This window comes from Pistacia vera, unplaced genomic scaffold (genome assembly GCF_008641045.1).
Source record: "Pistacia vera cultivar Batoury unplaced genomic scaffold, PisVer_v2 Contig283, whole genome shotgun sequence".
NCBI lineage: Eukaryota > Viridiplantae > Streptophyta > Magnoliopsida > Sapindales > Anacardiaceae > Pistacia > Pistacia vera.
In genome coordinates, this window is record NW_022196094.1 from 382293 (window position 1) to 397327 (window position 15035).

The window sequence follows — 15035 nt, forward strand, 5'->3', positions numbered from 1 at the left end:
CCTCATTTTGTATGAAAATCTTTATAAGATTTCTTCGTAAGTGTAGTATTATTGTAAAAATAAACGTGAGAGAAATAAAATAATAAGATTTTATGAAATCAGATCTTAAAACGATGTCGTCTGGACTTTGGACTTTATGAAATCCAATAAAAGAATAACATCTATTTAAGTCCTCTTATGATCAAATCATTTAGATTCGTCGGTCCCATCAGAATGATCACACTCCCTCACATTTTAAATTAATATCAAATGTAACCAATTTCCCAGGGCAGTTTGATATATTGTTTTTATTAATCAATTGTAATATACCTTTTTTCTAGGGGGCCCTAGAAATTGTTGGTAGGAAATATAATTAATTTATTAATTTATTTTTTTGTAGCGAAGCAACAAAAAATTATAGGCAAATATAGATTCATTGTAAGTTAGCTAAACCGGAATCTACAAGCAACCTAAATATAGATATAGATAGTGCTGCCTTGAATTCTCAAAATTTTCTTGCAAAGGAAAGACCCTGCTCCTTCAGTTCATTCAAATTAGAAACTTGGGGCTGGACCCTAGCAACTTCGGCCATGGCCTCGCTTTCTTCTGGAGTCCCATTCTGCAGGAAAGTTCCCTCAACCTTCCCATTTTTGATCCAGTATGCTCCTAACTTATGCAGGGGTGATATATGATCCATTTCTCCAGACATCACCAACTGGCCATCAGGAAAACCGTATAAATGCCATGAAAGATCAAAGGAGCGAAAATAAATGTGAGGGAGGTAGTCATATTCATCAATTGCGTTGCCTTCCTCACTTGCCTTGATGGCCTTCACAGCTTGCTCAGCTGATTTGCGAGCATGGTCAACTCCTGGAACCCATAAAATATTCTCATTACCGTACAATTTCGAAGGGCAAGTAGCCACATCTCCCACAGCATAAACATCAGGAACAGTTGTCCTGAAAAATGCATCAGTCTTTATTCCTCCCAACTGCTGTTCAAACTGACCCTGAAGTAATGATGTAATAGCTTTAATTCCTATATTAACAATCACAATGTCAGCTTCCAGCACAGTGCCATCATTTAGTTTCACTTCCTTGACCTCTCCACTAGCGTTAGCCATAAACCCAACTGCATGAGCGCTTCCAAAAATTTTGATTCCTTTTGATTTATAATAAGAATGATAGGAAGCAGCAATTACAGAATTGAACCACCGAATAAACCAGTCTTCAGAAAAAACCATGCTGACGTCAAAATTGTTCCTTTTAAAAGCTTCACTAACCTCAAGACCAATATAACTTCTTGTAATTATCACAGCCTTCCCATTTTTCTTTTCCTGAATTGCTTCAACCAACTTATCAGCATCATCAATTTCTTTCAAGTAGAAGATATTTTTCGCATCAGCTCCTTGCACACCTGACTCTGTCCACCTGATCCATTGCCAACCAGTTGCAATTATCAATGTTTGATACCTGAAGACTTCACCAGATGCACTAACAAGTGCCTTGGAAGAAAGGTCTAGCCGAACAATTTCTGTGCTAAGGATCAATTTTATTCCTTTGTCTGTGTACCACTCAGGAAGTTGTCTTTCTCCTCCACTTCCAACACACACATGGAAATATGGAAGTCTAGCAGGTGTCTCAGGGAGAAGATATTCCTTGCTAAGTGTGGGACGTTCATATGGAGCCACATCTTCTTTCGAGATAATTGCCAACTCTCCTCGCTTAATACCTTGCTTAACAAATTCCCTAGCTGCATATCCAGCAGCCATGCCACCACCAAGGATCACATACTTGAATTCATAACCAGCCCTGCCAGCTCTACGAAAGATGATATTCGAATTAGCATTCAAATATTTGATATTTCTTAATTGAAAAAGTTCAATTTCAAGATAACATAAATATATAACTAAGCAAAATGTCTTATGTATAATGAAGTTATTACGATACCACTATTTAACATATTTATTCATTGACCAAAGAGGCCAACTCAAGAAACAAAGGAATAAGCTAACACAACTTCCATAAAAGGAAACTTTTACTTTTAATATTAACAAAAGTAATGATATATAAAACTAACACATTAAATCATCTTTCATACAAAATTCGAGTTACAAACTTCCATACACAACTTCACTTTTTAAATTACATGGTAAAAACCACAAATTATTTTTAATGTAACAATAGCTATCTTTTTTTAAGGCATTATTTACTGATCCTCATGATCAAACTTTTTGAACTCTGGATTGCTTTTGAAGCTTTTTAAATTCTATAAATTTTTAACAGGTTTTTGCATCACTAATATAAAATCCGACAGGATCTAATCACATATGCATTTATTGAGAAAATAAACCTATCACAATAGAGCAAAAAGAAAATAGATGCAGTTATGGCATATGGATAACATGATAAGGTGATGACATTTTATTCAATGAAATGTCAAACAATATGGTAGGACTGTTCCACCAAGAGTATTTTTGTCAAATGCTTTACGTTTCTAGATTTTTTTTTTCTTATTCTATAATACGATACAACTTTTCATGCTTTATAAAATGGAAGACAAAAACAAAATGTCAAGTATTCCCAATTTTCCTTTAAGGTAACAGTTATACAATACTATGTTTCATTGTCGAGGTTGATTGACATAAAAACTAGCTTCCATGTTGAGACAATTTTTTTTTTTTTTTTTAAATATTTATATTGAATTTGAGTAATACTATCTTTTCTAAATTTGTATATCAACCTTTAATTATATTTATATTTCTCACCTGTCTGTTTCTTTAGAGGGAAAACCCAGCTCCTTCTTCAGCACATCCAAATAATCAACTGGAGGCTGGACCCTAGCAACTTTGGCAATGGCCTCATTTTCTTGAGAAGTCCCATTCATAAGGAAAGCTCCAATAATCTTGCCCTTTTCTATCCAAAACGTTCCAAACTTATGCTTTTCTGATCCAGGATCATTGTCTCCAACCAGTAATCTCTTTCCACCATTGCTACCATAGAACTTCCATGAGAGATCAAAAGAACGAGAAAAAAAGTAAGGGAGGTAGTCATATTCCTCAATTGTTTTGCCTTCCTCACTTGCCTTGATGGCCTTCACAGCCTGCTCAGCTGATTTATAGGCATGGTCAACATGCTCAACTCTTCTCATCTCATTGCACAATTTCAAAGGGAAAGTAGCAACATCTCCTACAGCATAAACATTAGGAAAACTTGTCCGGAAAAATGCATCAGTCTTTATTCCACCCTTCTCCTCTTCAACCTGCCCCTCGAATAATGATGTGAGAGGTCTAGTTCCTACATCAACAAAAACAATGTCGGCTTCTAGCACCCTGCCATCCTTTAGTGTCACTTCTTTGACGTCTCTATTAGAGTCAATTGTGAATCCAGCAGCAACTGTTCCCTTAATAATTTTGATTCTTTTATTGGCATAATAACCCTCATAGAAAGTAGCAATACCAGCAGTGAAGAACCAAGGCCCACACCATGGCTCAAAATAAACCATAGTAACATCCAAATTGTTCCTTTGGAAAGCTGCACTAACCTCAAGACCAATATATCCTCCTCCAACAATCACAGCCTTCCTCTTCTTCTTTGCTTTAACTGCTTTAATCAATTCATCAGCATCATCAATTTCTCTCAAGTAGAAGATATTTTTCGCATCAGTTCCTTGTACACCCAAATCTGTCAACCTTACCGGTGTGGAACCAGTTGCAATTATCAATGTTTGATACCTGAAGACTTGGCCAGATGCACTAACAAGAGCCTTGGAAGCAAGATCTACTTGAATAATTTCTGTGCTAAGTATCAATTTTATTCCTTTCTCTGTGTACCACTCAGGATGCTGTCTCTCTCCACTTGTTCCAACACACACGTGGAAATATGGAAGTCTAGCAGGTTTCTCAGGGAGAAGATATTCCTTGCTAAGTGTGGGGCGTTCATATGGAGCCACTGCTTCTTTGGAGATAATTGCCAGCTCTCCTCTCTTGACACCTTGCTTAACAAACTCGCTAGCTGAATACCCAGCGGCCACACCATCGCCAAGGATTACGTACTTGTATTCATAGTCAGCATGAGCACATCTACAGAAGATGATATTGGTTTTAGAATTCAAATAGATGATATTTCGCAATGCCACCATCAAGGATCATCTACTCGATGTCTCAATCACAAATCATCAATTTCAGCATTCAGCTAAGTGGTATACAACATAAAGTTTCACAATAGAGAGCAAAAGATATAATATCAAAATGCAACTAATGTTAGTTACATCTAAACCCATGGATTTTCACCACATGCTTGATTTGAGATATATCCGGATATAAGTTAAATGAAAGAAAAAAAATATTTGTTAATTATCTTTAAATCAGAGATAAATTAATCCGAACCTAACACTAGTTTGAAAATTAACAAAATTACGATCACAGAGAAAATCCTTCCACGGATGGATTACAAAGAAATGAATCATCAGGATAAAGGTATCAATAACAAATACTTTACCTCATTTTTTGTATAACTGAGATGAAAAAATAGCTTAGGAATAGACACAACAGCTTTCTTTTTGTATATATATTGAATTTAAGTACTACTACCTTTCCTATGTTTGTACCTCGACCTTTTGTGTTTCAAGTGATAAAGATAAAAACTTGGTTGCAAAGAATAGTTAATATACCATTAGCACTTTTAGATTATAACGTTTCTCACCTGTATATTGCTTTCGAGGAATGACCCAACTCCTTTATTATGACATCTAAATTATCAACAGTAGGCTGAAGCCTAGCAACTTCGGCAATCGTCTTATTTTCTTCAAGGGTCCCACTCTCAAGGAATGCTCCAACAATCTTCCCCTCTTTTATCCAGTATGTTCCAAACTTACGCAGTGAACATGCTGGATTCCAGTTTCTAAATAGCACCGTCTCACCAACAGTTTCACCATAAAAATGCCATGAGAGATCAAAGACTCGAGAATAGAAGTAAGGGAAGTAGTCATACTCATCAATCGCTTTGCCTTTCTCATTTGCCTTGATGACCTTCACAACATGCTCAGCTGATTTGTAGGCATGGTCAACATACTCAACTCTTCTCATCTCATTGTACAATTTCACAGGAAAAGTAGCGACATCTCCCACAGCATACACATCAGGAACACTTGTCCTAAAAAATGCATCGGTCTTTATTCCACCCCTCTCCTCTTCAACCTGTCCCGTGAATAATGATGTGAGAGGTCTAGTTTCTATATCAACAAAAACAATGTCGGCTTCCAGCACTCTGCCATCCTTTAGTTTTACTTCTTTGACACTGCCATTAGAGTCAGCTGTAAATCCAACAAGATCTGTTCCCTTAACAATTCTGATCCCTTTATAAGCATAATAACCCTCATAGAAAGCAGCAATACCGGCAATGAAGAGTTGAGGCATGCACCATGGCTCGGGATAAACCATAGTAACATCAAAATTGTTGATTCTCAAAGCTGCACTAACTTCAAGAGCTATATATCCTCCTCCAATTATCACAGCCTTCCCATTCTTCTTCTCCTCAATCGCTTCAACCAACTTATCAGCATCATCAATTTCTCTCAAGTAGAAAATATTTTTCGCATCAGTTCCTTGTACACCAAAATCTGTCAACCTTACCGGTGTGGAACCAGTTGCAATTATCAATGTTTTATACCTGAAAACTTGGCCAGATGCACTAACAAGAGCCTTGGAAGCAAGATCTACTTGAATAATTTCTGTGCTAAGGATCAATTCTATTCCTTTCTCTGTGTACCAGTCCAGAAGCAGTCTCTCTCCTCCACTTCCAACACACACATAGAAATCTGGAAGTGTAGCAGGTTTCTTAGGGAGAAGATATTCCTTGCTAAGTGTGGGGCGTTCATATGGAGCGACTGCTTCTTTCGAGATAACTGCAAGCTCTCTTCTCTTGACACCTTGCTTAACAAACTCTCTAGCTGCATACCCAGCAGCCACACCACCACCAAGGATTACGTACTTGTATTCATAATCAGCATCAGCACGTCTACAAAAGATGATATTGGTTTTAGCATTCAATCTCAATCATAAAAGTTAAGAGTTCAAGATAACATAAATGTATATAAAGAGAAAAGATTTACTATAACACATCCACAAGAATCATCAGTTTAAGAAACAAAGAAATTAAACAAAACAAAACAGATGATACTAGATGTACAAGCTCTTTCGTGCAAAGATATGTGTCATAAAGTTAATAGATGAATGCAGACAAAAAGTCAACTCAATAACTTCCTAATACATATAAAGGAAGAAAAATGTTATTCTTACAAAGACCTATACAAAGAGGGTTACAAAGTGACATCATCTAGGAGAAAAAAACAAAGAAAAGCCGAAAAAAAGAGAAAGAGAGAGAGAGAGAAATCATGAAAATCAAGGGTAGAGATTGTCTTTGTATGCCCCCTTTGTATGTATCTTTGTAAAACTAATATTGCTCATAGATAAATGCCATGTCAATAAAAGAATAGTGATACTTCAATTTGTATATTTAGTTTCTACATGTAGCACCACAAATTGAAAACAGATGCAGGGCAAAGTAGTTGGGAATGATGTATGTGAATTCCAATAAAAAAGTTTAAGGTGATCCATTATCTGGGTTTTTTTTTTTTTTTTTAATTCTATATTTTATCTGTAAAAATAGCAAACATTTGCAAATTTGCAATTTTTGTTTAAAAAAAGAAAGACTATGGGATCTGAGTGCCTGTATGTGGGGAGGTCACGAATTATTCCGAAGTTGTTTATTGGAGGAAACCGCCGAAGGGTGATTAAACTGAATGTTGTATGGCAGTTGCCGGGGCAATCTGGGCAACTGTGGGGGAGGAGGTGTCATTCGAGATACGCTAGGGAACTTTAAAGGCCTTTTTCTTCTTATTTCGGGCAGGAACTAATAATGAAGCTGAATTGAAAGCGTTGATTGCGGGTGTTTCCTCTGTGTAAGGATTGGGTTTTAGTCAGTTGAATATCGAGAGTGATTCCACTTGGTGGTTTCCTGGTTGATGTAGTCGCAGTGCACGGCTTGTATATGGACTACTGGGATGAGCTTTTGTCACTGTTAAGAAGGTGCATTTCATCATCTCTCATCAATTCCCGAAGGGAACACTGCAGCGACTTCCTCGCTCGCCGGGGAGAGGAGGGTAACTCTATCACATTTCTGTATTTATGTCGTTACCCAGGGAGTTGAAAGGCATACTTCGGATGGACAGGCGGGTTTGCCTCGCTCAGGCGGTTAACTTGAGTTTGGGAGGCTGGTTCTTGATGGTTTCTTTTTTTTTTTTTTTTTTTTGGTTTCGTTTGAGGTTGAGTGTTCCAGTTGGTTTTTTCCAGTGTTGTTCCACGGCTTTCCTCAGCCAAAGTGAGGCTTGGTAATAAAATTGGGAGGAAGGCACAATAGGTGACTTCGTCCTTTTTATTAAAAATAAAAAAAATAAAAAAAAATAAAAATAAGAGTAATGCTATATTTATAAGAAATATTACAAAAATCTTCGTACAATGATGTGGCAAAAAATGAATGGAGAGTGATATAATAGGTTTGCTTTTTGTTTTACTTTTTCATTTATTTTTTACCACCTCTTTTTGTATGAAAATCTTTGTAAGATTCTTCGAAGTGTAGTATTATTATAAAAATAAACGTGAGAGATAAAATAATAAGATTTTATAATCAGATCTTAAAACGATGTCGTCTGGACTTTGGACTTTATGAAATCCAATAAAAGAATACATCTATTTAATTTAAGTCCTCTTATGATCAATCATTTAGATTCGTCGGTCCCATCAGATGTCACACTCCCTCACATTTAAATTAATATCAAATGTAACCAATTTCCGCAGGCAGTTTGATATATTGTTTTTATTATCAATTGTAATATACCTTTTTTCTAGGGGGCCCTAGAAATGTTGGTAGGAAATATAATTAATTTATTAATTTATTTTTTGTAGCGAAGCACAAAAAATTATAGGCAAATATAGATTCATTGTAAGTTAGCAAACCGGAATCTACAAGCAACCTAAATATAGATATAGATAGTGCTGCCTTGAATTCTCAAAATTTTCTTGCAAAGGAAAGACCCTGCTCCTTCAGTTCATTCAAATTAGAAACTTGGGGCTGGACCAGCAACTTCGGCCATGCCTCGCTTTCTTCGGAGTCCCATTCTGCAGGAAAGTTCCCTCAACCTTCCCTTTTTGATCCAGTATGCTCCTAACTTGCAGGGGTATATATGATCCATTTCTCCAAACATCACCAACTGGCCATCAGGAAAACCGTATAAATGCCATGAAAGATCAAAGGAGCGAAAATAAATGTGAGAGGTAGTCATATTCATCAATTGCGTTGCCTTCCTCACTTGCCTTGATGGCCTTCACAGCTTGCTCAGCTGATTTGCGAGCATGGTCAACTCCTGGAACCCATAAATATTCTCATTACCGTACAATTTCGAAGGCAAGTAGCCACATCTCCACAGCATAAACATCAAACACTTGTCCTGAAAAATGCATCAGTCTTTATTCCTCCCAACTGCTGTTCAAACTGACCCTGAAGTAATGATATTATTAGCTTTAATTCCATAAACAATCACATGTCAGCTTCCAGCACAGTGCCATCATTTAGTTTCACTTCCTGCTGACCTCTCCACTAGCGTTAGCCTAAACCCAACTGCATGAGCGCTTCCAAAATTTTGATTCCTTTTGATTTATAATAAGAATGATAGGAAGCCAATTACAGAATTGAACCACCGAATAAACCATCTTCAGAAAAAACCATGCTGACGTCAAAATTGTTCTTTTAAAAGTTCACTAACCTCAGACCAATAAACTTCTTGTAATTACACAGCCTTCCCATTTTTCTTTTCCTGATTGCTTCAACCAACTTTCAGCATCATCAATTTCTTTCAAGTAGAAGATTTTTTCGCATCAGCTCCTTGCACACCTGACTCTGTCCACCGATCCATTGCCAACCAGTTGCAATTATCAATGTTTGATTACCTGAACTTCACCAGATGCACTAAAAGTGCCTTGGAAGAAAGGTCTACCGAACAATTTCTGTGCTAAGGATCAATTTTATTCCTTTGTCTGTACCACTCAGGAAGTTGTCTTTCCTCCTCAACTTCCAACCACACACATGAAATATGGAAGTCTCAGGTGTCTCAGGAGGAAGATATTCCTTGCTAAGTGTGGGACGTTCATATGGACCACATCTTCTTTCGAGATAATTGCCAACTCTCCTCGCTTAATACCTGCTTAACAAATTCCCTAGCTGCATACCAGCAGCCATGCCACCACCAAGTCACATACTTGAATTCATAATCAGCCCTGCCAGCTCTACGAAAGTATGATATTCGAATTAGCTCAAATATTTGATATTTCTTAATTGAAAAAGTTCAATTCAAGATAACATAAATATATAACTAAGCAAAATGTCTTATGATAATGAAGTTATTACGATACACTATTTAACATATTTATTCATTGACCAAAGAGGCCAACTCAAGAAACAAAGAATAAGCTAACACAACTTCCATAAAAGAACTTTTACTTTTAATTAACAAAAGTAATGATATATAAACTAACACATTAAATCATCTTTCATACAAAATTCGATTACAAACTCCATACACACTTCACTTTTTAAATTACATGGTAAAACCACAAATTATTTTTAATGTAACAATAGCTATCTTTTTTTAAGGCATTATTTACTGATCCTCATGATCAAACTTTTGAACTCTGGATTGCTTTTGAAGCTTTTTAATTCTATAAATTTTTTAACAGGTTTTTCATCACTAATATAAAATCCGACAGGATCTAATCACATATGCATTTATGAGAAATAAACCTATCACAATAGTGCAAAAAGAAAATAGATGCAGTTATGGCATATGGATAACATGATAAGGTGATGACATTTTATTCAATGAAATGTCAAACATATGTAGACTGTTCCACCAAGAGTATTTTTGCAATGCTTTACGTTTCTAGATTTTTTTTTTTCTTATTCTATATACGATACAACTTTTCATGCTTTATAAAATGGAAGACAAAACAAAATGTCAAGTATTCCCAATTTTTCCTTTAAGGTAACATTTATACATACTAGTTTCATTGTCGAGTTTATTGACATAAAAACTAGCTTCCATGTTGAGACAATTTTTTTTTTTTTTTAAATATTTATATTGAATTTGAGTAAACTATCTTTTCTAAATTGTATATCAACCTTTAATTATATTATATTTCTCACCTGTCTGTTTCTTTAGAGGAAAACCCAGCTCCTTCTTCAGCACATCCAAATAATCAACTGGAGGCTGGACCCTAGCACTTTGGCAATGGCCTCATTTTCTTGAGAAGTCCCATTCATAAGGAAAGCTCCAATAATCTTGCCCTTTTCTATCCAAACGTTCCAAACTTATTCTTTTCTGATCCAGGATCATTGTCTCCAACCAGTAATCTCTTTCCCACCATTGCTACCATAGAACTTCCATGAGGATCAAAGAACGAGAAAAAAAAGTAAGGGAGGTAGTCATATTCCTCAATTGTTTTGCCTTCCTCACTTGCCTTGATGGCCTTCACAGCCTGCTCAGCTGATTTATAGGCATGGTCAACATGCTCAACTCTTCTCATCTCATTGCACAATTTCAAAGGAAAGTGCAACTCTCCTACAGCATAAACATTAGAACACTGTCCGGAAAAATGCATCAGTCTTTATTCCACCCCTTCCCTCTTCAACCTGCCCCTCGAATAGATGTGAAGGTCTAGTTCCTACATCAACAAAAACAATGTCGGCTTCTAGCACCCGCCATCCTTATGTCACTTCTTTGACGTCTCTATTAGAGTCAATTGTGAATCCAGCAGCAACTGTTCCCTTAATATTTTGATTCTTTTATTGGCATAATAACCCTCATAAAATTAGCAATACCACTGAAGAACCAGGCCCACACCATGGCTCAAAATAAACCATAGTAACATCCAAATTGTTCCTTTGGAAAGCTGCACTAACCTCAAGAACCATATATCCTCCTCCAACAATCACAGCCTTCCTCTTCTTCTTTGCTTTAACTGCTTTAATCAATCATCAGCATCATCAATTCTCTCAAGTAGAAGATATTTTTCGCATCAGTTCCTTGTAACCCAAATCTGTCAACCTTACCGTGTGGAACCAGTTGCAATTATCAATGTTTGATACCTGAAGACTTGGCCAGATGCACTAACAAGAGCCTTGGAAGCAATCTACTTGATAATTTCTGTGCTAAGTATCATTTTATTCCTTTCTCTGTGTACCACTCAGGATGCTGTCTCTCTCCACTTGTTCCAACACACACTGGAAATATGGAAGTCTAGCGGTTTCTCCAGGGAGAGATATTCCTGCTAAGTGTGGGGCGTTCATTGGACCACTGCTTCTTTGGAGTAATTGCCACTCTCCTCTCTTGACACCTTGCTTACAAACTCGCTAGCTGAATACCCAGCGGCCCCACCACCGCCAAGATTACGTACTTGTTTCACATAGTCAGCATGAGCACATCTACAGAATGATATTGGTTTTAGAATTCAAATAGATGATATTTCGCAATGCCACCATCAAGGATCATCTACTCGATGTCCCCCAATCACAAATCATCATTCAGCATTCAGCAAGTGTATAAACATACCTTTGGACCAAGTTCTTCCGGGCAAAATATGTGAAACACGGCCACATTTTTTTAGCTGAAACCAGAAGAAATGCTTCCCGTTTCTGGAAGTCTATTATGAAGGTATTTCCTGAAGTGGCCGAAAATGTGCTTGTTAAGGTTAGAGAGGGCAGTTCTTCATTTTGGTTTGATAGGTGGCTGGCAAGTGGACCTTTAGGTGCTAGTCGTGAATCAGGGCTCTCTCAGCTCAAGATCAAAGATGTTTGGATTGATGGTTCATGGGATGAGAATGTTCTGGTGGATCTTGTGGAGTGGTGGCTGGTAAGGTGGGTACGGATATTACCATTTGGAAACCAGAGGTTAAGGGAGTGCTCACGTCGGCTTCTGCATAGGACCTTATACGTGTGAAAGGAACTGAGCATCTTGGCATGGGCTGGATCTGGCATCACTATCTTCCGCGGAATATCTCTGTTTGCATGTGGAAAGCTCGGTTTAATGGGTTAGCGCTGGACTCTCGGGTGCAAAGGCTTGGAATCCCGTTGGCATCTCGGTGTAATTGCTGTGCTCAGGGACACATTGAAACATTAAATCATGTTCTTTGTAATGGGAGTATTGCGGCAGAGGTATGGAAAAAGGCAGCCAGCATGCTGGGTATGAATTATGCTCAGGGACTTCCTTGGTGGTTGACGGTAATGCAGTGGTTTAATGCGGCCATGAAGTCGAGCCACAGAGGGGTCCTTCTCGGTCTCATTCCCTCTATCATTTCCTGGCGCCTCTGGAGATGTCGTTGCAAAGCTCGCATGGAAAATTCAGCTGAATCAGCAGAAAGTGTATGGTTGGCAGTGAGAGTTTGGATACGTAAAATATCCTCTCTGATGGTGAAACAGTGGTCGATATCTGCAAGGGATGAGGTTATACTANGGCCACCACCGCCGGAGGGTGGCCGGAGTCATCGTAACAAAAACATTAAAAATATTTAGGGGTATTTAATTGAATTAACAAATTTATGGGGTTTAAAAAATGTTGAATAAAGTTGAATAATATTGTGAGTTTTTGGGTATTTTACTGTTTAACTTTTTTGGGAATACTAAAAGTAGTATTCCCAAAATCCAACCAAACGAAGCCATAGTGTTTAATATAACGATTTATAATAAATTACAACATCATCGACATGATATTTTAGTATATTATGTCCCATAAAATGTTACATTTGAGAACATTTACAAGATTAATAAAGTAAAAATATGCCCTCTAAGGTTTAATTAAATAATAAAAATCCTCTTGAAGTTGTTAAAGTAACAAAAATTCACCTATTATTAATAAACATTTTTTTAATTATTATTTTTTTTATTATAATACTCAAAAAATTTAACAGTAGATGAATATTTCAGAAAATTAAAGAGGATTTTTGTTGTTCAATGGGATTATTGTCATTAATCCAAATTTATATTGTTGAATGAAGTTATTTATAAATAGTTTCCAATTCACATAACAGATGGATACGCAATTGAAGATCTTACTGATTTTCCCAGAATGATGCTTTTTGTGAAGAGCGAACACCTCACTCACTTCATCATCTCGCTCAATCTGTAGAGATTTTAATTAAGATTAACCGTCAGCTATTTGATTTTTCTATATGAATTTATGCAAAACATTTTATTTGGAAAGCACTTCCCAAAGCATAAATATGTAAGAAAGTGGAGTAATGAGACTCACATTAGTACGATTATTCACTGCATTACCATACAATGAAGCCTCTGCCAATGCCTGCAAGTTAAAGAACAGTCGATAAGAAAATCAAACCTCAAATTCTTAGTATAAAATCTCAAACTGCATTATATTAATTCACCTGACAGAAGACAAGGGCAATGACAAAAACGAAGAAGAAGAGTTTCATTTTGTGAGTATAGAGAAATGGGTGAGGATGGAGGAGTGGCTTTATAAGGATAAAATCTTTAAAGTAGGAATCAAGATCAAGGAAAATCACAGGCTTTTTGTTGAGTGCACGGGGAATTGTTTGAGCTAAAAGATATTTTAAATTTGTTGGAGAGATCTTCTTTTGGTTTTGTTTTTTTTGTTCTTGGGATAATGTGAAACATGCACAGCTGGTGATTCTTTGGCTGATTGGTGTGTAGAGTGGACAGTGAGCTGGTGGAGAAAATCAGAGGATGGAGATTTTTGTTTTTGTCTCGAGAAAGTTTATGGTACCACAAGGGTATATGGTACCACAAGGGTATCACGTCAACTGCATCACAAACCACTAGATTCACGTCATATAAATATTCAAATTTTATAATTATCAATCACATTATTTAACAAGTAGATAGATGAGACAAAAAGAAATTTAGATATGATATAAAGATATTGGGTTCTGGTATTGTTGATGTGTAGGGACATACATGTTAAGGGTCGAGTGTGGGCTGGTGACCCTACACAAACAAATAATAATAATTTTGCTTACTCTTTCTATTTAAACAAGGGTGTATTTGTGTTAATGTTTTTAGATTTTACTTCACTCACTCACTTCTTTTTATATCAATATTAAATTAGTTACAATATCACTCATTTTTTCTAAATTTTGCTTATATGATGTGGTCATATTAGACTTGGCAATGTTGGATCCGTATCCGCGAGTCCACGGATACCCAGGTAAAATGGGCGGGTATTACCCATACCATGTTTACTTGTAACCGACCCGCACGTGAAAATAATGGGTGGGTCGGGTGATACCTGCGGATACCCGCGTTTAACTTAAACCCAAAAAGCCCTAAGCCATTTCTCTCTCATGCAGCCAACACGCAGCACCAGCAGCTCTCAATCTCTCTCAGACTCTCACGTAGTGCTCAATCTCTCTTCATGCAGCTCTCAATCTCTCTCTCACGCAACTCTCTATCTCTCTTATGGTCAACTCGTCTTCTCTCTCACGCAACTCTCAATTTCTATTACGTATCTGTAGGATATGGATACTCAATGTAATTGGCAAAATTTTATGTTAGAAAATTAAAAAAATTGTCCATACTGTTGACCCTCTTCTATAAGTGAAGGTCTCTTCTTCTACTTTGTCTTCAAATTTTGTTGTAAAATTTTATTTTCTTTATTGCGAGCTTAATCTATAATGGAATTAAATGATGATGTGATAAGGAAGTGGTTACTTTGCATTCTAATTGTATGGGGTCTGGTGGCTTATTCTATCATGGCTTCTAAAGTAGAAACTCAACCATCGATGGCGGTTGATAGAGTGACGGACTTGCTTGGACAATCCCATGTCTAGTTTCAAAAATACTCTGGCTTATGTGAAACTCCGACTTGAGGATCAAAATGCNAATTTGTTTTGAACGATTTATTGTTCTGTTTAATTTATTTTGAAGTTTTATTATTTATGATGGTTAGTTATTTTAATTTACTGAGTTTTTATT

At 36.7% G+C, this 15035-nt stretch overlaps 2 protein-coding genes and 1 pseudogene across 2 annotated transcripts; all 3 read right to left on the reverse strand.

Annotated features, from left to right (window-relative positions):
* Positions 1–484: 484 nt before the first annotated feature.
* On the reverse strand, positions 485–4119 carry LOC116134132. The gene is made up of 2 exons (XM_031419820.1): positions 2747–4119; positions 485–1799 (listed from the first exon to the last, which is right to left on the reverse strand). Exons 1-2 carry the CDS (start codon positions 4117–4119, stop codon positions 485–487), a joined length of 2688 nt encoding a protein of 895 aa, XP_031275680.1.
* Positions 4120–4678: 559 nt separating this feature from the next.
* LOC116134133 (monodehydroascorbate reductase, seedling isozyme-like) lies at positions 4679–8949 on the reverse strand. Its single transcript, XM_031419821.1, has 4 exons — positions 8928–8949; positions 8347–8400; positions 8133–8247; positions 4679–5996 (listed from the first exon to the last, which is right to left on the reverse strand). Exons 1-4 carry the CDS (start codon positions 8947–8949, stop codon positions 4679–4681), a joined length of 1509 nt encoding a protein of 502 aa, XP_031275681.1.
* A 1322-nt stretch (positions 8950–10271) lies between these two features.
* LOC116134134 lies at positions 10272–11687 on the reverse strand (annotated as a pseudogene).
* Positions 11688–15035: the final 3348 nt, after the last annotated feature.